Source organism: Calliphora vicina, chromosome 3, assembly GCF_958450345.1.
Source record: "Calliphora vicina chromosome 3, idCalVici1.1, whole genome shotgun sequence".
Classification (NCBI taxonomy): Eukaryota; Metazoa; Arthropoda; class Insecta; order Diptera; family Calliphoridae; genus Calliphora; species Calliphora vicina.
This window is the reverse complement of record NC_088782.1, coordinates 114,465,273-114,488,677: the sequence shown is the minus strand read 5'-3', so window position 1 is coordinate 114,488,677 and position 23,405 is coordinate 114,465,273. Positions and strand designations below refer to the sequence as shown.

Genomic DNA, 23,405 nt, shown 5'->3' with positions numbered 1-23,405 from the left:
AATAACATTTGTATCATTTCAATGGGGACACAAAAGTACAAAAAAGGGATAAATATTTTAAACATTGGTTCCAGCAGTTATACAAAAATTAACTAACAGGATGTTATTTGAAAATATTATATTTAGTACCAAAAATCGATTTTTTATTATAAAAAACTCAAATATCGTTAATAACTTTGTAAAAACTGCCATGTTAAGGAAAATAATCTCAAGCTATGATCACCAATATTTTGGTATTAAAAACCGAAATATCTTGTAGAAAAACCCGGGTAAACAAATTGGTACTTTTTTTAAAATATGAAATATAATCGCTTGAGACATATATGTATAAATATCACAAAAAAATATCAGCAAAATTATGCATTTTGAAAATTAAAACTTGATGGGTGTTCGAGTGTGAAAAAGGGAAATTGGTACTTTTTCTCCTAATGGTACTTTTTTAATATTTAAAATTATTGTATTAAACCTATTGGCATAAAAGTTAACTGATATGAATCAGAGTGAAGCTAGAATCAAACATAGGGATAACTATTGTGCTTTTTCGTTCTTCTAATGGTACTTTTTGAGTAATTTTTAAAATAGAAAAATGAAATTGAGCCTACTTATATAGTTCTGAATGAATGAGAATACAAAGGTTGTAATTATTTGTATTTTTTTTTTCCTTAAAAGGTAGATCAGAACAATAGGTGTTTCAACATTTTCATTTGATATAACAACTGTTTATAGATTACACTATGCAACAAATGAAGACTTTTGGAAAAACACAGGATCACGACAGTATAGGTTCGACTTTACTACCAAAGGGTAGTAAAACCCTATACTCAGTTTGTCCATTTTGGTGACCGATTTTTTTTTATGGACCCCCAAAGTTTCTGAAAATCAGTGTAACAAAAAATCTTTGTTTTAGCGTAAAAAATAGTAAAAACTAAAATTGTTAAGGTACAAAGTGATCTTTATGTGCTATTTATAGTGACTAGACACGTTCAGAATGCATTGATATGTTCTCAAGAGTTGTTCAACTTTACCGTAGCTACAACTTTGCTAAATATTGTTAGTGAAAAATTAGGAGACCCTAGAAGTTATTCTAAAAAAAGTAAAAAAAAAAATTTTTCTTCCTATATTTTTTTCAACAAAAGTGTACGAAAAAGCAATTTTTTGGAAAAAAATTGTAACAAAATTTATTTGGCGGAATTTTAGCTATATTATTGCCATATAAAGTTAAGCCATATCGCAAAGTCTGAATTAGCTGTTAACAAAAAACTGATGACACCTTTTTTAGAGGCCCAACTGATTTTCAGAAACTTTGGGGGCCCATAAAAAAAAATCGGTCACCAAAATGGACAAACTGAGTATAGGGTTTTAAGAAGTCTGATAATTTTTATATGAAAACTTTAGTTTAAAACATAACTATACATTGTGGTAATGGAAAAAAAATATTTTATAATTTATCATAAAATTTTTAAAATATAGTAAATAAATAACTAGAACCATATACTCATATGTGTAAGACTATTTATTAAGCAGAGGTGTATTTTGAGCAATGAATATAAAAATGGGAGTAAATAGTATTAGTGATACAAAGACTATGTCGAAATTAAACTGAGCATTTTAGAAAGACATAAAATCAAACAAAACTTAATGAAATGGGTTTAAATATATAAATGAATATGGATAGCATTTCCGGTAACTAAACCCTACACCATCATATTTGGAAGAGTAATATGGAGTTGAATTCATATTTAGCCTTCTGCCAGGCTGGCTGTCTTACGGAAGTACATGTAAACCTTGTACGCAAAGTATGTTAGACATATCGATGCAATTTCGGCTCTTTTTGATGGGAAATTTTTTCATCATGGATATTTAAGGTATTTTTATCAGCAAAGTTTGAATCAATTGGAAGAGCACTCATCAATAGTAATTCAACCTATTGCTGATGTCATGCATAAGGATGCACCCCAAGGGGGTAAAATATATATTTGTGGATTCTGTTACTAACTTAAATTCTTCCGGATATCTAAACATTAGAATATACAGATGATGAACTTCATGTTAAATTTCCTCAGTGTAATTTGTTTATGCATTAGATCAAGATTAAAGACATTCATTCAAAACAAGCAAGAAAGTATGGTCGGTCAAGCCCGACCATATAATACCCTACACCAAGTAAATGAGTAAAAATATTTTTCTTTTAAAAAATCAATAATTTATATTCATGAGTGATTTTCGGAAGTGGGCCTTATATGGGAGCTATGACCTTGAAATTAGGTCGCGTGATTTATGTCTATATTAAATTTAACTAGGTTGAATTTTGTGTGTATACCAACATTTTTAAGCGATTTATGCACGTTAAAGTGATTTTCGGAAGCGGGTCTATATGGGAGCTATGACTAATTATGGACCGAACGTAACAAAATTTGGTGACATGCATTTTGTATATATAAAACTTATTTGGAGCGAAATTTGTGTAGATACATAGATAAATTAAACATTGATGACCGATAAAGTCCAATTTCGAGGGGACTTTGTATGGGGGCTAGGTGAAATAATGGACCGATTTCAGCAAGTTTCAATAGGCTTGGTCCTTGGGTCGAAAAAAGTAATATGTATCAAATTTGATCAAAATATCTTCAAAATTGCGACCTGTACTCTGCGCACAAGGTTTACATGGACAGCCAGCCAGCCAACCGACCAGACGGACGGACGGACATCGTTTAATCGACTCAGAAAGTGATACTAAGTCGATCGGTATACTTTAAGGTGGGTGTTAGACTAATATTTTTGGGCGTTACAAACATCTGCACAAACGCATAATACCCTCCCCAATATGGTTGTGTAGGGTATAATAATATCGTTTAAAAAAATGCATACAAACGTACTTTTTATACCCTACACCACCATAGTGGGGAGGGTATAATGCGTTTGTGCAGATGTTTGTAACGCCCGAAAATATTAGTCCAACACCCACCTCAAAGTATACCGATATATACTTAGAATCACTTTCTGAGTCGATTAAACGATGTCCGTCCGTCCGTCTGGTCGGCTGGCTGGCTGGCTGTCCACGTAAACCTTGTGCGCAGAGTACAGGTCGCAATTTTGAAGATATTTCGATCAAATTTGATACATATTATTTTTTCGGCCCAAGGACCAAGCCTATGTAAACTGGCTGAAATCGGTCCATTATTTCACCTAGCCTCCATACAAAGTACCCTCGAAATTGGACTTTATCGGTCATAAATGTTTAATTTATATATGTATCTCCACAAATTTCGCTCAAAATAAGTTTTATATAAACAAAATTCATGTCATTAAATTTTGTTACGATCGGTCCATAATTAGTCATAGCTCCCATATAGACCCGCTTCCGAAAATCACTTTAACGTGCATAAATCGCTTAAAAATGTTGGTATACACACAAAATTCAACATAGTTAACTTTAATATAGACTTAAATCACACGACCTAATTTCATGGTGATCGCTCCATAATTGGTCATAGCCCCCATATAAGCCCCACTTCCGAAAATCACTCAAAAATATAAATTATTGAAATTTTAAAAGAAAAATGTTTTTGCTCTTTTACTTAGTGTAGGGTATTACATGGTCGGGCTTGACCATACTTTCTTACTTGTTTTAATTTCAATTCATCTAGATATCAACAAACTTGAAATCAGCGCCCTTCACGTTTGTAAATGACGAATTTCTGGATCCTTTCTAAGGAGCTATTGAATTTACTCTCATATAATTAAGTCGGTGGACCACCAGACGTTGCCTGGGTGCTAATCCTAAGAAAACAATGATGGTTGTATTCACAAGAAGAATAATATTGCTGAAGTTCAATATTATTCTTCTTATGAATACAACCATCACTGTCTCTAAACTAGGCGGAAAAATCTCAAATGAAAATAGTATTAGATCATGGACAGTTAGACGTTGTACCAGCGAGCTACCAGTTTTCAACAAACAACAAGTATTTATACTGCTTTGGGTATAATCTATATATGTATATATAAAATTTGTTTAATATATTTGTCAGGTAATAATGTCATGGTGAATGTTTTTGGGGATGCTCGCGATATAGTTCACATTGACTACCTTCAAAAGGTTAAAACAATCAATGGCGAATTTTATGCAAGCTTATTATTGGGTCGATTTAATGAGGATTTGAAAAAAACGGCATAAAAGAATTATTTTTCACCAGGACAATGCAAGGGTACACACAAATGTTCAGCTTTCATGCCAAAAATCCATGAATTAGGCTCCGAATTGCTCACTCATCCATCATATTCACCAGATTTAGCCTCGAGTGAATATTTTTTGTTTGAAAACCTGAAAAAATTACTCTGCGGAAAGAGATTTGACTCCAACAATGAAATCATTACACAAACAAATACCTATTACGATGATCTCGTTAAATCTTGTTTATTGGAAGGACTACAAAAATTGGCGAAACATTGGACGAAGTGTATAGAACTCAAAAGAGACTATGTTGAAAATAATAATGATTTTTTATCCAAAAACCTGTATTAAATTCAAAAGGTAGCCCTCATATTTTATCTAAGCACTCTACACATTAATTGTACCAGTAATAATAAAAAAAAACTATTCATAGAATGACAAATTGCCTCATACGAAAGCTGTTAGCTATCAAATTTGTCTACAATAATAGATGATTGACATGTTTTTTCTCCCCTACACACTGTGGTTCCAAATCAAAATCAAGGTGGACAAAATTATGAAAATTGGTATCTTCAGAATTTGGAAAAACTAAGTTTTTTGAAAGCTGACAATCTGCTCTCCTTCAATACAAATGGGTTTTTCAATTGGACATTTCGTTTTCTCTACAGAAGCGCCACAAGTTCAACAAATTTTGAATCATATTTTCGTTAATTTTTTTTTTTAATATTTTATATTGCTTTACTAAATTAGATATATCTCAATTGTTTTACCATATAGAAATTCATACTTCAAAACATAGATAAACATTGATATAGGCTTTTATTAAGTACATATATATCTTATATTTATGGGCCTCTCCATTTTCCTGTTATGGTATTTTAAACTTGGTTCTCAAATATAATGATCTTTTTAAGAATATTATATAGCTTGCTTGTCCAATGACTATATACATCATTTAAAGAAACTTCTGGGGAATATCTTTGTAAAAAAATTTTAGCCGCCAGCACCTGCCGAAATACTTTTTTTTTAATTTTTGCGGAATGTAATTTTAGACATATTTCTTTATTTATTATTGATTTTTATATATCTAGACCCTACTGTAACTTGAAATATAGTAAATACAGATCTTTTTAAAAATTTAGTTTCAGAAACACATGAAAACGTATTTTTTTTACTGTAACTTGAAAAAAAGTTTATATTGATCTTTTAAACATTTTTTTTGGAAGCTGAGATACCAATTCTATATAAAAAGAGCGCCAAATAATTTTGTCCACCTAGATTTTGATTTGGAACCACAGTGCTACATTAAGCTTAGAATTATTCACATGGGGGTGTACTAAAATTCGCTCTAACATCAGAATAATTGTCCATTATAATAAACCAATGCCCTGAAAGTCTTAATATTGCGATAATAAGTTCCTCACACACAGAATGTTTTATTTTATTTCCAACTTCTATTGGAAAACACTGCACTTTCGGTATAAATCTAAAACATGACCTAAATTTCTTTTCCTAAATTTGACATCGTTAAGCGGTTTTAGTCCTTAAATATTTCCTTAATTATTGGGAGCATTTCAAATACATATTAAACATATTTCTAATGAAATTTATTGAAGATATTAGAGTTGTTTCCACAGTATCTGACAGACTGCTAGACTTAAATAAAACTTCTTAGTATGACCCAAACATTTCTTTAAGATTTATTTACATAATTTCTGTCTCTTTTTACCCCCAGTAACACGAAGCCTGGTTATTTGTTAACTAATAGTTATAATGACAGTTTCCATACAAAAATAATTTTAAACGACTGTATAACTGTTAGTTAACGCATAACCAGGCTTCGTGTTAATGTGGGTTAGACAGTTTTATAATATCATGTATTAAATCAAGTTTTGTCTTTAATCTAACGGATAAATTCTATATGTCCCTTAATTACTTTACCATTTGATTGACTTTTTGTCTGACCATATGTCTGTTTATGGGATTAAAAATAATACTTAAGCTGTTCTGTGCATTTATTTGACCATGTTTTTAAATGTTTTCCTGATTGCTTGTTTGTCCATTTGTCTGTCTATAAGTCTATCAGGCTGTCGTGTGCTTTCAACTGTGTTATTGTAGGAATTTTTCAATAATTTCCTGTTTCTTTGTATTTGACATTCCTTTGCCATGGATTAGAAAGTGCGTGTTGGTTTTTCTTGCCATGCATATGACCATTTATTTCTGCTTTCTAACACAATTTGGTTTGTCATTCATTATTCAATACCCACTTAGAAATATTATTGGTTTTAGGCTTTGTTTTGTTAAAAAGGGGGAGTTTTATCCCCCCCTTTTTAAGATATTTTAGCGCCATTCTATACATTTACCAGTAGCAGTTATATGCAATTAAATTTTCCTCTTCATTTGAAGGGGTTTTGTTTTTGCTGTTTCCGTTTTATGCTAGCAATACTACTGCTACTTTATTAAAAGAATTTTCATATATTCATTTTACACACAGTATTTTTTAATACTCCATTTTTTCAAGGGGTTAAATTTCACTGGCAGTCATAGCATTTCATATAAATGAGTGATGTTGTTTCAAAAGACCGGAAAAAATGCAACAGAAATGAAAAGTCACTTGATTTAAAATAAGAAAGAATAGAGGAACAGAAAGCAGATTTATTAGAAATCTAGAAATAGGTTGCTTTTAAATAAACGATAAATTCACCCAACTTAAATTTTCTATACAATTGAAATTTTATGCTAAAACTCTTTACATTTTTGAGCTTTAAAATTTCTAAGCATTTTTTTTTTGTTTAAATCTTTTACATTTGACTTATTGCTTAAATACTTTAAGACAAAAACGTCTGCTGAAAGAAATAAATCAAAAACTCATTTACTGATTCTTGCTTACACAGTTGCTCAAAAATATGCTGTTTTTTCTATATTTAGAGCAAAAAAAAAGTACAAAAAGAATAAAACTCATTTAGTTGTTTGAAATTGCAAATGAAATGAGTTCCACCAACGAACGTTTAAGTGACTGACACCATACATACCGCCACATACAAATTTACTTAGAGAGTTTGCAACAGCAAACGTTTTTCAATTAGCATTTCTAATTTTAATTTTCTTTCTGTTCGCAGTTTTTTTTTTTTTGTTTCATTGCCTTATTTTGTGTTGAAATTGAAATGGAAAAATCTAAAGGCAAAGTTGATCTATACAACAGCAAAAATTTGAAGTTAAACCTAAGAAGGGAAAATTATTATAATTATTCGGGATTTTTTCTGTATGAAATTTTATATTTGCGAGGGTGAAGTGATAGGAAATTGAATAAGTAAAGCTAAATACATACTAAATAGTCTTAGTTAAGTTTCAATCGTGGGTATTTTTATAGCCATAATTTGGCTTTAATCGATGATAGACGAGATTGTCTCGTCTATAGTCTCGTCTATAGTCTCGTCTATAGTCTCGTCTATAGTCTCGTCTATAGTCTCGTCTATAGTCTCGTCTATAGTCTCGTCTATAGTCTCGTCTATAGTCTCGTCTATAGTCTCGTCTATAGTCTCGTCTATAGTCTCGTCTATAGTCTCGTCTATAGTCTCGTCTATAGTCTCGTCTATAGTCTCGTCTATAGTCTCGTCTATAGTCTCGTCTATAGTCTCGTCTATAGTCTCGTCTATAGTCTCGTCTATAGTCTCGTCTATAGTCTCGTCTATAGTCTCGTCTATAGTCTCGTCTATAGTCTCGTCTATAGTCTCGTCTATAGTCTCGTCTATAGTCTCGTCTATAGTCTCGTCTATAGTCTCGTCTATAGTATCGTCTATAGTCTCGTCTATAGTCTCGTCTATAGTCTCGTCTATAGTCTCGTCTATAGTCTCGTCTATAGTTTCGTCTATAGTCTCGTCTATAGTTTCGTCTATAGTCTCGTCTATAGTTTCGTCTATAGTCTCGTCTATAGTCTCGTCTATATTCTCGTCTATAGTCTCGTCTATAGTCTCGTCTATAGTCTCGTCTATAGTCTCGTCTATAGTCTCGTCTATAGTCTCGTCAATAGTCTCGTCTATAGTCTCGTCTATAGTCTCGTCTATAGTCTCGTCTATAGTCTCGTCTATAGTCTCGTCTATAGTCTCGTCTATAGTCTCGTCTATAGTCTCGTCTATAGTCTCGTCTATAGTCTCGTCTATAGTCTCGTCTATAGTCTCGTCAATAGTCTCGTCTATAGTCTCGTCTATAGTCTCGTCTATAGTCTCGTCTATAGTCTCGTCTATAGTCTCGTCTATAGTCTCGTCTATAGTCTCGTCTATAGTCTCGTCTATAGTCTCGTCTATAGTCTCGTCTATAGTCTCGTCTATAGTCTCGTCTATAGTCTCGTCTATAGTCTCGTCTATAGTCTCGTCTATAGTCTCGTCTATAGTCTCGTCTATAGTCTCGTCTATAGTCTCGTCTATAGTCTCGTCTATAGTCTCGTCTATAGTCTCGTCTATAGTCTCGTCTATAGTCTCGTCTATAGTCTCGTCTATAGTATCGTCTATAGTCTCGTCTATAGTCTCGTCTATAGTCTCGTCTATAGTCTCGTCTATAGTCTCGTCTATAGTCTCGTCTATATTCTCGTCTATAGTCTTGTCTATAGTCTCGTCTATAGTCTTGTCTATAGTCTCGTCTATAGTCTCGTCTCGTCTATAGTCTCGTCTATAGTCTCGTCTATAGTCTCGTCTATAGTCTCGTCTATAGTCTCGTCTATAGTCTCGTCTATAGTCTCGTCTATAGTCTCGTCTATAGTCTCGTCTATAGTCTCGTCTATAGTCTCGTCTATAGTCTCGTCTATAGTCTCGTCAATAGTCTCGTCTATAGTCTCGTCTATAGTCTCGTCTATAGTCTCGTCTATAGTCTCGTCTATAGTCTCGTCTATAGTCTCGTCTATAGTCTCGTCTATAGTCTCGTCTATAGTCTCGTCTATAGTCTCGTCTATAGTCTCGTCTATAGTCTCGTCTATAGTCTCGTCTATATTCTCGTCTATATTCTCGTATATAGTCTCGTCTATAGTCTCGTTTATAGTCTTGTCTATAATCTTGACTATAGTCTCGTCTATAGTCTCGTCTATAGTCTCGTCTATAGTCTCGTCTATAGTCTCGTCTATAGTCTTGTCTATAGTCTAGACTATAGTCTCGTCTATAGTCTCGTCTATAGTCTCGTCTATAGTCTCTTCTATAGTCTCGTCTATAGTCTCGTCTATAGTCTCGTCTGTAGCCTCGTCTATAGTCTCGTCTAAAATCTGGTCTATAGACTCGTTTATAGTCTCGTCTATTGTCTTTAGCAGGGTTTCAGAAAAAGATGGCTGTATCTTTGTTCAATTTTGGTTCCTTATATAGGCTTAGTTTAGCTTCAAATAGATGTTTTCAGCTAGGCTTTGTTTAACCTGTCTTTAGACAGGTCTTTAGAAAGTCCTAGTTTAGCTTCGCAGGCTTGTCTTCGGATAGTGTTATTTAACTTCAATGCAAGGCCCTTAGAAAATCTAAGTATCGCTTCTATTGGATATGATTAGAAAGTCTACGTTTAACTTGAGTGGAAAGTCTTTAGAGAGGCTTCGTTTATCTTCAATGGCAGGTCTATTTGTAGTCTTTGTTTGGCTTCAAAGGCAGATCTTCAGCTAAGTTAATCTTGTATGGGAAGTTGTTAGGAAATCTTAGTTTAGCTAAATCTTTTTTAATTTAATTGTAAATCACTTAATATTCACCTAATTTTCAATTCACTTACTTTGTTTACAAATCTTTAAATTTCTTTTCTGTTTTCCCCCAATATATTATAACCAGCAATATTGTGTGAATAATTTTTCCATGACTTATAAGAATATTTTCTAAATACTTGGTTTGTTTAAGGGTTTTGTTTCTTCACATACTGTATACGGCAGCAGCCAGCAAAACAAACAAAATATGAGAGAAGAAAGAAAAAAATCAGCTTGGTTTTCGTTTTGCCCTTTAACATTACAATACACAAACATATAAGAATGACGCCCTAAAAAATGAAATTAATTAAACGCAAAATTCAAAAATTGTAAAGTTGTATTATTTAAAAGAATTTGTTTACTGGCAATTTGCCTATACTAAGGTTTTCATACTTAGACTGGGCACATAAATAAATAACTAGGGCAGAAAAGTTTCTTAGATCTGCAAACAAACTCCAGTTTTTTTTCTTGCTTATTTCACTACTTAACTTAATTGAGATTAATATTTTAGACCTTTAGTAATTATAATTTTACAACACAAGAAAGAGTTTTTCTTGTGTTTTATTATAACTGCTGAAAAACACTTATGTTTGGCAAACAGTGTTAAATATTTAAATCTTAGGGGCCAGTTATATTTTTGTTTTTCTGTTTTATTTAAAACTTTTTGTTCTTAAAAGTTAAAAATAGATTTTTCTAAAGAGGTTTAAGTTTAAATGTTTGCTAAGAAAAAAAGAACTAAAGACTTTTCTTAAGTAGTTTTTAATCAGTATTTCAAGAAAATTGAAAAGGTCCCAACCAGCTGCTAGTGTTTTGAAGAGAGTGCATAAATTTAAGCGGCATTACTTACTTAATTAGCATTTTTGGTTTGCTAAGGTTTTGCTGGTTGAGTTCCCTTATTTTCTGAATAGCTTTAAATTATTATTTCTTGCAAAATGTTAATTAGTTGAAGAACAAACTTTTTAAAGAGCAGTTGTATTTAAATTTAGGAATTTCATGTGAGGAGGCGTATACTTAATATTTAATTTTATGAAATAAATAATAATCATTATTTCAATTGATTTTAAAATGGAATACGTCTTTGTAAAATCTAAGTTTAGATTCAGTTTTAGTAATCTCTAGTTTTAGTTCATATTAAACCCCTGTATTAATTTGCTTCTGCCACAGTTTAATATTCTAAACTCTTTTTACACCAAATTCCTGTTTTAAATTATTGATAAACTGGTAGAGTTCAACAAATTTTGTCATACTTTTAATTTATTTATTTCTCATTTTTTCCACTTCAAAAACTAAAAACAAATTTTACGATATTTCTTTATGCAAATACTGACCATATTTTTGTTTAGCTCTGGCAGACATGAAAAATGAAAAGAGTAGAGAAAAAAAAACTAAACAACAACAAATAACCAAAAGCAATTGTAACAACACAACTAAATTTAAAAAAAATAGAAAATAAACGAGAAGAAGGATGTTTTCCATTTCCGGTAACAGTCAAAAAATTCAAAACACTAACAAGTAAACACGTACGAAAAAGAAATAACTAACACAACAAATACACAAACAAATGCACACATAGACACATGAATGCATTAACACTAGGATGCCCCTTAGCTATCTGTATATAATTGTTCACAGTCATCTGAAAATAAAATGCTGAAATTTTTGGCAAAATCGGATAATCACATAATTCTAATATAATTTTAGAGGAGCTTATAGATAAGACTATAGACGAGACTATAGACGATACTATAGACGAGACCACAGACCAGACTACAGACGAGACTATAGACGATACTATAGACGAGACTACAGACCAGACTACAGACGAGACTACATACGATACTATAGACGAGACTACAGACCAGACTACAGACGAGACTACAGACGAGACTATAGACCAGACTATAGACCAGACTATAGACGAAACTATAGACGAGACTATAGACGAGACTATTGACGAGACTATTGACGAGACTATAGACGGGACTATAAACGAGACTATAGACGGGACTATAAACGAGACTGTACACGAGACTATAGACGGGACTATAAACGAGAATATAGACGAGATATACTCGAGACTATAGACGAGACTATAGACGAGACTGCAGACGGGACTATAAACGAGACTATAGACGAGACTATAGACGAGACTATAGACGAGACTATAGACGAGACTATAGACGAGACTATAGACGGGACTATAAACGAGACTGTACACGAGACTATAGACGGGACTATAAACGAGAATATAGACGAGATATACTCGAGACTATAGACGAGACTATAGACGAGACTGCAGACGAGACTATAGACGAAACTATAGACGAGACTATAGACGAGACTATAGACGAGACTATAGACGAGACTATAGACGGGACTATAAACGAGACTATAGACGGGACTATAAACGAGACTGTACACGAGACTATAGACGGGACTATAAACGAGAATATAGACGAGATATACTCGAGACTATAGACGAGACTATAGACGAGACTGCAGACGGGACTATAAACGAGACTATAGACGAGACTATAAACGAGACTATAAATGAGACTATAGACGAGACTGTAGAAGAGAATATAGGCGAGACTATAGACGAGACTATAGACGAGACTGTAGACTAGACTATAGGCGAGACTATAAACGAGACTATAGACGAGACTATAGATCAGGCTATAGACGAGACTATAGGCGAGACTATAAACGAGACTATAGACGAGACTATAGATCAGACTATAGACGAGACTATAGGCGAGACTAAAAACGAGACTATAGACGAGACTATAGACGAGACTGTAGACGAGACTATAGGCGAGACTATAGACGAGACTATAGGCGAGACTGTAGACGAGACTATAGACGAGATATACTCGAGACTATAGACGAAACTATAGACGAGACTATAGGCGAGACTATAGACAGACTATAGGCGAGACTATAGGCGAGACTATAGACGAGACTATAGACGAGACTATAGGCGAGACTATAGACGAGACTATAGGCGAGACTATAGACGAGACTATAGACGAGACTATAGACGAGAATATAGACGAGACTATAGACGAGACTATAGACGAGACTATAGACGAGACTGTAGACGGGACTATAGGCGAGACTATAGACGAGACTATAGATCAGACTATAGACGAGACTATAGGCGAGACTATAAACGAGACTATAGACGAGACTATAGATCAGACTATAGACGAGACTATAGGCGAGACTAAAAACGAGACTATAGACGAGACTATAGACGAGACTGTAGACGAGACTATAGGCGAGACTATAGACGAGACTATAGACGAGACTGTAGACGAGACTATAGACGAGACTATAGACGAGACTATAGACGGGACTATAAACGAGACTATAGACGAGATATACTCGAGACTATAGACGAGACTATAGACGAGACTGCAGACGGGACTATAAACGAGACTATAGACGAGACTATAAACGAGACTATAAACGAGACTATAGACGAGACAATAGAAGAGAATATAGGCGAGACTATAGACTATAGACGAGGCTATAGACGAGACTATAGATCAGACTATAGACGAGACTATAGGCGAGACTATAAACGAGACTATAGACGAGACTATAGATCAGACTATAGACGAGACTATAGGCGAGACTAAAAACAAGACTATAGACGAGACTATAGACGAGACTGCAGACGAGACTATAGGCGAGACTATAGACGAGACTATAGACGAGACTATAAACGAGACTATAGACGAGACTATAGACGAGACTATAGACGAGACTATAGACGGGACTATAAACGAGACTATAGACGAGATATACTCGAGACTATAGACGAGACTATAGACGAGACTGCAGACGGGACTATAAACGAGACTATAGACGAGACTATAAACGAGACTATAAACGAGACTATAGACGAGACAATAGAAGAGAATATAGGCGAGACTATAGACGAGACTATAGACGAGACTATAGACGAGACTATAGACGAGACTATAGACGAGACTATAGATCAGACTATAGACGAGACTATAGGCGAGACTATAAACGAGACTATAGACGAGACTATAGATCAGACTATAGACGAGACTATAGGCGAGACTAAAAACGAGACTATAAACGAGACTATAGACGAGACTGTAGACGAGACTATAGGCGAGACTATAGACGAGACTATAGACGAGACTGTAGACGAGACTATAGACGAGATATACTCGAGACTATAGACGAAACTATAGACGAGACTATAGGCGAGACTATAGACAGACTATAGGCGAGACTATAGACGAGACTATAGACGAGACTATAGACGAGACTGTAGACGGGACTATAGACGAGACTATAGACGAGACTATAGACGAGACTGTAGACGAGACTATAGACGAGACTATAGACGAGACTATAGACGAGACTATAGACGAGACTATAGACGAGACTATAGACGAGACTATAGACGAGACTATAGACGAGACTATAGACGAGACTATAGACGAGACTATAGACGAGACTATAGACGAGACTATAGACGAGACTATAGACGAGACTATAGACGAGACTATAGACGAGACTATAGACGAGACTTTAGACGAGACTATAGACGAGACTATAGACGAGACTATAGGCGAGACTATAGACAGACTATAGATGAGACTATAGGCGAGACTATAGACGAGACCATAGATGAGACTATAGACGGGACTATAAACGAGACTATAGACGAGATATACTCGAGACTATAGACGAGATATACTCGAGACTATAGACGAGACTATAGACGAGACTATAGACAGGACTAAAAACGAGACTATATGCGAGACTATAGACGAGACTAGAAATGAGACTATAGATGAGACTATAGACGAGACTGCAGACGGGACTATAAACGAGACTATAGACGAGACTATAGACGATACTATAGACGAGATATACTCGAGACTATAGGCGAGACTATAGACGAGACTATAGAAGAGACTGTAGACGAGACTATAGACGAGACTATAGACGAGACTATAGACGAGACTATAGACCAGACTATAGACGAGACTATAGACGGGACTATAAACGAGACTATAGACGAGATATACTCGAGACTATAGACGAGACTATAGACGAGACTATAGACGAGACTATAGACGAGACTATAGACGAGACTATAGACGAGACTATATACGGGACTATAGACGAGACTATAGACAGGACTAAAAACGAGACTATATGCGAGACTAGAAATGAGACTATAGATAAGACTATAGAGGAGACTATAGACGTGCTATATATTATATTATAGAAGAGGTATAGACGAGGCAAGAGGCGAAACTATAGACGAGACTGTAGAAGTAACTATAGACGAGACTATAGACAAGAATATAGACGAGGCTATAGACGAGACTATAGACTAGAAAATAGACGATACGATAGGCGAGACTATCGATGAGATCGGAACTATAGATGTGACATTAGATGAGATTTAGACGAGGTATAGAACAGAGGTGACGAGATATGGAACAGAGAAGAATAGAGGAGACTATATATGATGCTATAGAGGAGACTTTAAATGGGACTTTAGAGGAGACTATAAACGAGAACTTAGAAGAGCCTAATCAAAATCGGATAACCTCTACACGTTATCCGATTTTGCTCAAATTTGTAGCATAATTTTAGAGTATCGAAAATAGAATAACTGACAAATATGGACCATCCTTCTTAATACACACAAACAGAAACTTGTTTAAATATAAATGACTAAACACACATACAGTAGAGACTCACATTCTAACACAATCATGCAAATTTTTTTTCTATTATTGGTGAGCATTTGAAATGGCTTGAAAGCCACCAAGTTTAACTATAAAATGCATGACATAGAAAAAAAACGTACATACAGTGGATAAAAATGGCTGTAAATATCAGGTCACCTACCTAAAACTAAACCTAAGGCAACTGTGTATGAAAAAAATATATATAAATAGAAAAGAAGCAAAAAAAATAGTCCTGCAAGATATACGATACAATATTGTACAATAAACAAATGCATACACGTCTAAATCTGTGTGTGAATTAGTGTGTTTGTATATCTGTTGTAGTGTAGTAAATCGCCCAACTCTCGATAGAATGTTCACATTGTAAACAAACCTTAAACCTTTTAAAATTTGTTGTATCTTTTTTTGCATTTGAGAGACTAAGTCTTTTTTTTTTGAAAAGCAGCCAACAAAAAAAGAGTTTATTTAGGTTTTTGAATCTTCTATTTTGTATGAGATGTTTAGCTTCCGGATTTCACTAATGCACCTTTAGGTTGCACTCGAAAATGTGGAAACGAGGGATGGGTAGCATTTACTGGCTGAAAGACCACAAAACAAATTTCTTTAAAATATGTGTAGCAACTCAAATACATGGCATTAGCCATTGAAAATTATTTCGGGTTGCTCTAGACGAAGCACAAGTGGCCACTTTTTCGAGCATTGCTGGCGGTATGAATATCACAAACATATAGACGAGACTATAGACGAGACTATAGACGAGACTATAGACGAGACTATAAAGGAGACTATAGACCAGACTATAGACGAGACTATAGACGAGACTATAGACGAGACTATAAAAAAAGCAGCCAACAAAAAAAGAGTTTATTTAGGTTTTTGAATCTTTTATTTTGTATGAGATGTTTAGCTTCCGGATTTCACTAATGCACCTTTAGGTTGCACTCGAAAATGTGGAAACGAGGGATGGGTAGCATTTACTGGCTGAAAGACCACAAAACAAATTTCTTTAAAATATGTGTAGCAACTCAAATACATGGCATTAGCCATTGAAAATTATTTCGGGTTGCTCTAGACGAAGCACAAGTGGCCACTTTTTCGAGCATTGCTGGCGGTATGAATATCACAAACATATAGACGAGACTATAGACGAGACTATAGACGAGACTATAGACGAGACTATAAAGGAGACTATAGACGAGACTATAGACGAGACTATAGACGAGACTATAGACGAGACTATAGACGAGACTATAGACGAGACTATAGACGAGACTATAGACGAGACTATAGACGAGACTATAGACGAGACTATAGACGAGACTATAGACGAGACTATAGACGAGACTATAGACGAGACTATAGACGAGGCTATAGACGAGACTATAGACGAGACTATAGACGAGACTATAGACGAGACTATAGACGAGACTATAGACGAGACTATAGACGAGACTATAGACGAGACTATAGACGAGACTATAGAAGAGACTATAGACGAGACTATAGACGAGACTATAGACGAGACTATAGACGAGACTATAGACGAGACTATAGACGAGACTATAGACGAGACTATAGACGAGACTATAGACGAGACTATAGACGAGACTATAGACGAGACTATAGACGAGACTATAGACGAGACTATAGACGAGACTATAGACGAGACTATAGACGAGACTATAGACGAGACTATAGACGAGACTATAGACGAGACTATAGACGAGACTATAGACGAGACTATAGACGAGACTATAGACGAGACTATAGAAGATACTATAGACGAGACTATAGACGAGACTATAGACGAGACTATAGACGAGACTATAGACGAGACTATAGACGAGACTATAGACGAGACTATAGACGAGACTATAGACGAGACTATAGACGAGACTATAGACGAGACTATAGACGAGACTATAGACGAGACTATAGACGAGACTATAGACGAGACTATAGACGAGACTATAGACGAGACTATAGACGAGACTATAGACGAGACTATAGACGAGACTATAGACGAGACTATAGACGAGACTATAGACGAGACTATAGACGAGACTATAGACGAGACTATAGAAGAGACTATAGACGAGACTATAGACGAGACTATAGACGAGACTATAGACGAGACTATAGACGAGACTATAGACGAGACTATAGACGAGACTATAGACGAGACTATAGACGAGACTATAGACGAGACTATAGACGAGACTATAGACGAGACTATAGACGAGACTATAGACGAGACTATAGACGAGACTATAGACGAGACTATAGACGAGACTATAGACGAGACTATAGACGAGACTATAGACGAGACTATAGACGAGACTATAGACGAGACTATAGACGAGACTATAGACGAGACTATAGACGAGACTATAGACGAGACTATAGACGAGACTATAGACGAGACTATAGACGAGACTATAGACGAGACTATAGACGAGACTATAGACGAGACTATAGACGAGACTATAGACGAGACTATAGACGAGACTATAGACGAGACTATAGACGAGACTATAGACGAGACTATAGACGAGACTATTGACGACACCATTGACGAGACTATTGACGAGACTATTGACGAGACTATTGACGAGACTATTGACGAGACTATTGACGAGACTATTGACGAGACTATTGACGAGACTATAGACGAAAACGTGGATGTTAGACTAATATATTTGGGCGTTACAAATATCGGCATAAACGCATATCCCAGCTATGGTGGTGTAGGTTATAAACATTTTCAAAATTTTAAATTATTTAATTTTGACTTTTGTAGAACTTCGGCCACACTTTTATTTATAAAATTTCACCAAACTTATATCACAAACCTCTTTAAATAACTACTATTACTGGTCTACTTGTTAAATTTAAATAGTGTGTGAAAAATAGAAGACTACAGCTACAAAATATATCCTTTGAAGCAGAAAACGAAATGTACTCTTATATCCTCGATAAGTTACTTTAAAATGCATCACCTGCATTGCAATGCTGCTAGTGCAAGAGAGTGTGTTACGTGCATATTACAACTTTTAGTATAAAATGAAAAATCTTTATTAGGTTTACAAGCAAAGCATATATAGTCTGTGAAAAGACCAAGCTTATTGCTTATCTAAAATGAAAAAAAAAACTATTTTAATATAAATACTCCATACAGTAGAGGAAACTCTTAGAACTGCTTGATTGCCAAGCATTTACCGAGCAACAATGTTTAAACCATAGCGAAATATACATAGAGTGAAAACTCTCCTAGCAAAAACCAAACTTAGTTATTAACTAAGTGGTGGGAATGTATTAGAAGACATAAAAAATATGGAAAAGAAAATACAATTCCTTCTTAAAGGCTTCTCTGAGTGTTTATTTACAATGTATTGATTAGGTGAACGTTTCTTTAATAACAATTTTACATAATGTCTACTTTTTCTCTTTCCAGAGGTCCTGAAATGCTGGTGGCCTTCCATTCCAGCCCCTTCTCTGCACCCCTGCAACAAGGCATACCCAACAGAGGCTTTGAACTAGACGTTGACATACTTTTCACCGACTCTGATTCATATGATTTTGCTCAGGGCTCCAAAAATCTTTGTGAATTCCATATAAATGCCACAAATCCCGGTAAGTTTATTTCAGCAATTATAATTACAATTTTAGCAAATTAATTTAAAGCCATTTTATTAAATCGTTTAATAATAAAAGGAAATTATGTCTAATTAAATTAAATGTTATTAGCTGAAGTTAATATACTTAGACTCTGGTTAACAGGAGTTTTTTCCTAATATTAATAAGACAAACACAAGCCTGCATGCAGCAACAGAAAGATTAAAATATCCAGCAACATTTTATGGCCGCTGGCTAGAAGTAGAAAAAAAACACGTTAATTAAATCTTACCAGCAAGATTTTCTTGTACAATTTGTTGGCTTCTTGTGTTTTTTTTTCTCCGCTAAATTCTTGGTTTCATAATAAAGTGTCTTAATTTCAAGCAAAAGTGGCTAAAATCAGCTCTATAGAGAAATTATGAAATATTTGCGAAACACTGGCAAATATAAAATAAATTTGCTATTTTAATTTAATGAAAAGATGTCTAAAAACCAAATTTTCATTTTTACCCCTGTTACCCCCTTTTGAGGCTGGATGCCTAGCTGTTGGCTAAATCAACCGTGTGGAAGCTGCAGTTAACAAAAATTTTATTAATTAAAAATTTTGTATTTAAGCTATGATGATGATGTTGACGTTGAATTTGATGACGACTTGGTCATGCTGAACGTATAGAAATAAACAAACAAACAAACAATATACATATAAATATTATTCAAAACTGAGTGAATTTAAATCTAAAACCTATGCATGCATGTATTTATAATCATGAATGAATAAATGAATAATTAAGTACTGTGGGGGAGAAAATAAAAGGGATAATTTCAGTTAGAATGTAAAAATTAATAAACTTCAGTTGCAAGTCTATATATAAACTTAGTTTAACTTTAATCCAAGGTATTTTTATAGTTTTAATTTAAGGTTTATATAGTCAACAGTTAACATTTATATAATCTTAGTTTAACTTCAATCATAAGTCTTTATATAGGAGTAGTTTAACTTCAATCGCAGTTATTTATTTAATCTTAGTTTAACTTCAATCATAGATAACATTAAAGTTTGTTAAACATCACTGATAAACCACTAAATAACAAAAAAAAAATTATAACTTTTTGGACTTCTAAAAACCATTGATATATACATAATTGTTATGATAATAAAATTTATACATAAACAAAATTTTTAATTGGCTATATCTTATTATAAAACTAAAGACATTAAAAAACTTCCTCAATTTTAGAAAACTAGACGCAATTACCTATCCATTGATGTATAATACTTTATATACCGCTTTATTTTACTTTAAAATATTCACTGTTGAAAGTAAACCTACTAAAAATTTTAGCTTTACTTTTTACATAGTGCTTACTATGCACTTCTCATTTTTTCATAGGACCTATGTAAAAGTTCAATTGAAGCTTTGTTGTTGTTTTTAACCATACATCGTGCTAGTTCGAATATTATTTTTAGCTTAAGTACTATTTTGTTGACGTAACTTTATCTTTTGAGATACCAATGCAATGTTAGTTGAGATATTAGATACTGTTGCGTTCATAGAATTTGTACATTTGTGAAAAATGGGAAAAAATTTTGCTCCAAAAAAATTTGAACCAAAATTAAAAATTTTACCAAAAATTAAAATTTCGCCAAAAATTTAAATTTCACCAAAAATTAAAATTTCACCAAAATTTAAAAAATCAACCAAAAAATTTTCAAACAATTTCCACCATCATTATAATTTAACGAAAAGTTAAATTTCGCCAAAAAATAAATTTTCTCAAAAATTTCACAAAAAATTTAAAATTTCACCAAAAATTAAAATTTCACAAAAATTTGAATTTCACAAAAAGTTAAAATTTCACCAAAAATTAAAATTTCGCCAAAAAATTAATTTTTTTCCAAAAATTAAAAATTCACCAAAAATTAAAATTCCACAAAAATTATTCACCAAAAATTTGAATTTCACGAAAAGTTAAAATTTCACCAAAAATTTAAATTTCGCCAAAAAATTAATTTTAAAAATTCACAAAAATTATTCACGAAAAGTTAAAATTTCACCTAAAATTAAAATTTACAAACATTTTTCACAAAAAATTAAAATTTCACAAACATTATTCACCAATTAAAATTAAAATTAATTTCACGAAAAGTTAAAATTTCGCCAAAAATTAAAATTTACATACATTTTTCACAAAAAATTAAAATTTCACAAACATTCACCAAAAATTAAAATTTCACGAAAAGTTAAAATTTCGCCAAAAAGCAAATTTTCACCAAAAATTTGAATTTCACTAAAAGTTAAAATTTCACCAAAAATTAAAATTTCGCCAAAAAATATTTTTTTTTCCAAAAATTAAAATTTCGCAAAAAAGTATTTTTTTCCAAAAATTAAAATTTCACCAAAAATTATAATTTTAAAAAAATGATTCACCAAAAATTTGAATTTCACGAAAAGTTAAAATTTCACCAAAAATTTAAATTTACAAAGAATAAAAATAAATTTTTTAGCAAAAATTAAAATTTCACCAAAATTTCAAAATTCACCAAAAAATTTTCAACCATAAATTATAATTTCACGAAAAGTTAAATTAGCTAAAAAATAAATTTTCTCCAAAAATTTAATATTTCAAAAAAATTAAAATTTCACCAAAAATTTGAATTTCACGAAAAGTTAAAATTTCACCAAAAATTAAAATTTACAAATATTTTTTACCAAAAATTAAAATTTCACAAACATTATTCACAAAAAATTTCATGACAAGTTAAAATTTCGCCAAAAAAATAATTTTTCACCAAAAATTAAAATTTCACGAAAAGTAAAAATTTCACCAAAAAATAAAATGTCACCAAAAATTTAAATATCACAAAAATTTGAACTTCACTAAAAGTTAAAATTTCACCAACAATTATTATTTCGCCAAAAATTAAAATTTCGCCAAAAATTAAAATTTCACAAACATTAAAATTTCACCAAAAATTTAAATTTCACAAACATTATTCACCAAAAATTAAAATTTCACGAAAAGTTAAAATTTCGCCAAAAAGATAAATTTTCAACAAAAATTTTATATTTCACAAAAATTTAAATTTCACGAAAAGTAAAAATTTCACCAAAAAATAAAATGTCACCAAAAATTTAATTTTCAAAATAATAAAAAAAAAATCATTGAAAATTCTAGAGTTATATTAAAAAAATTTATTTGAAAAAAATCGACAATTTTATCAAATAAAATTTCAAATAAATAAAAAAAAAACCATTGAAAATTCTAGAATTCATTTGAAAAAAATCGTCAATTTTACCAAAAATCGCTACTTTCTCAAAAATTAAACTAAAAAAAATTAAAACTTTATTAAAAATCAAAAACAAAAAAAAATTACAAAAAAAAAAGTAAGAGAGCTAATATATTCGGCTGTGCCGAATCTTAGATAACCTTCACCAAATTATACTTAAAAATAATTTTTTCTAAAAAAGTTTTTTTAAAATTTTTTCTTTTCAAAATTGTTTGTTATTTTTTTTTAAAAAAGTTTTTTCCAATTTTCTTTTTTTTTTAATTTATAAAACTTTTTTTTTGTTTGATGTAAAAAAAAATCGGGTTAAAAAATATTTTTTCCGTTCCAACTTACTACTATAGCTTTAGAATATCTATATTAGACATCCATATTGTCTATATTAATGACTTAGTAATCATGATATAGATCAAAAATAGGCCAAAAATCTACGTTTTCCCGGTTTTTTTCCTTATATCTCAGCCATTTGTGGGCCGATTTTGTCGATTTTAAATAGCAACCGAGCCGGAAGAATTCCCGACATGTTGATGTATGAATCATGTATGTAAGTTATTTAGGGTCTACGTAAAGTTGATTTCAACATACAGAAGGATATGGCTATATCGACTTCGATATCTATAACTTTGTGGGGTCGCAAATGAAAAATGTAGAAATTACAAACGAAATGACAAACTTATATATACCCTTGCCACTCATGGCGAAGGGTATAATAAACGCCAATTGCAATTTTCCAAAAAAAAAATACAAAAATTTAATTTTCACAAAAATTTAAGTTTAACCTTCGAGAGAAGACATGATGGTTGGAAAACAAAAAGTTATAAACCTGCCTTTGGTCCAGAGATAAGAATATGTTTGCCTCCATAACACATCAAATTGTGA

The 23,405-nt window shown here is 32.7% G+C and overlaps 1 protein-coding gene across 1 annotated transcript in view; it reads left to right on the top strand.

Annotated features, from left to right (window-relative positions):
* Window positions 1-23,405, top strand: part of LOC135955691 (uncharacterized) — a 365,923-nt gene that overhangs the window by 209,618 nt on the left and 132,900 nt on the right. Inside the window, exon 9 of the mRNA XM_065506049.1 lies at window positions 19,080-19,258. Within this exon, the coding sequence (XP_065362121.1) occupies window positions 19,080-19,258 (179 nt within the window). The remainder of the gene's footprint in view (window positions 1-19,079; window positions 19,259-23,405) is intronic.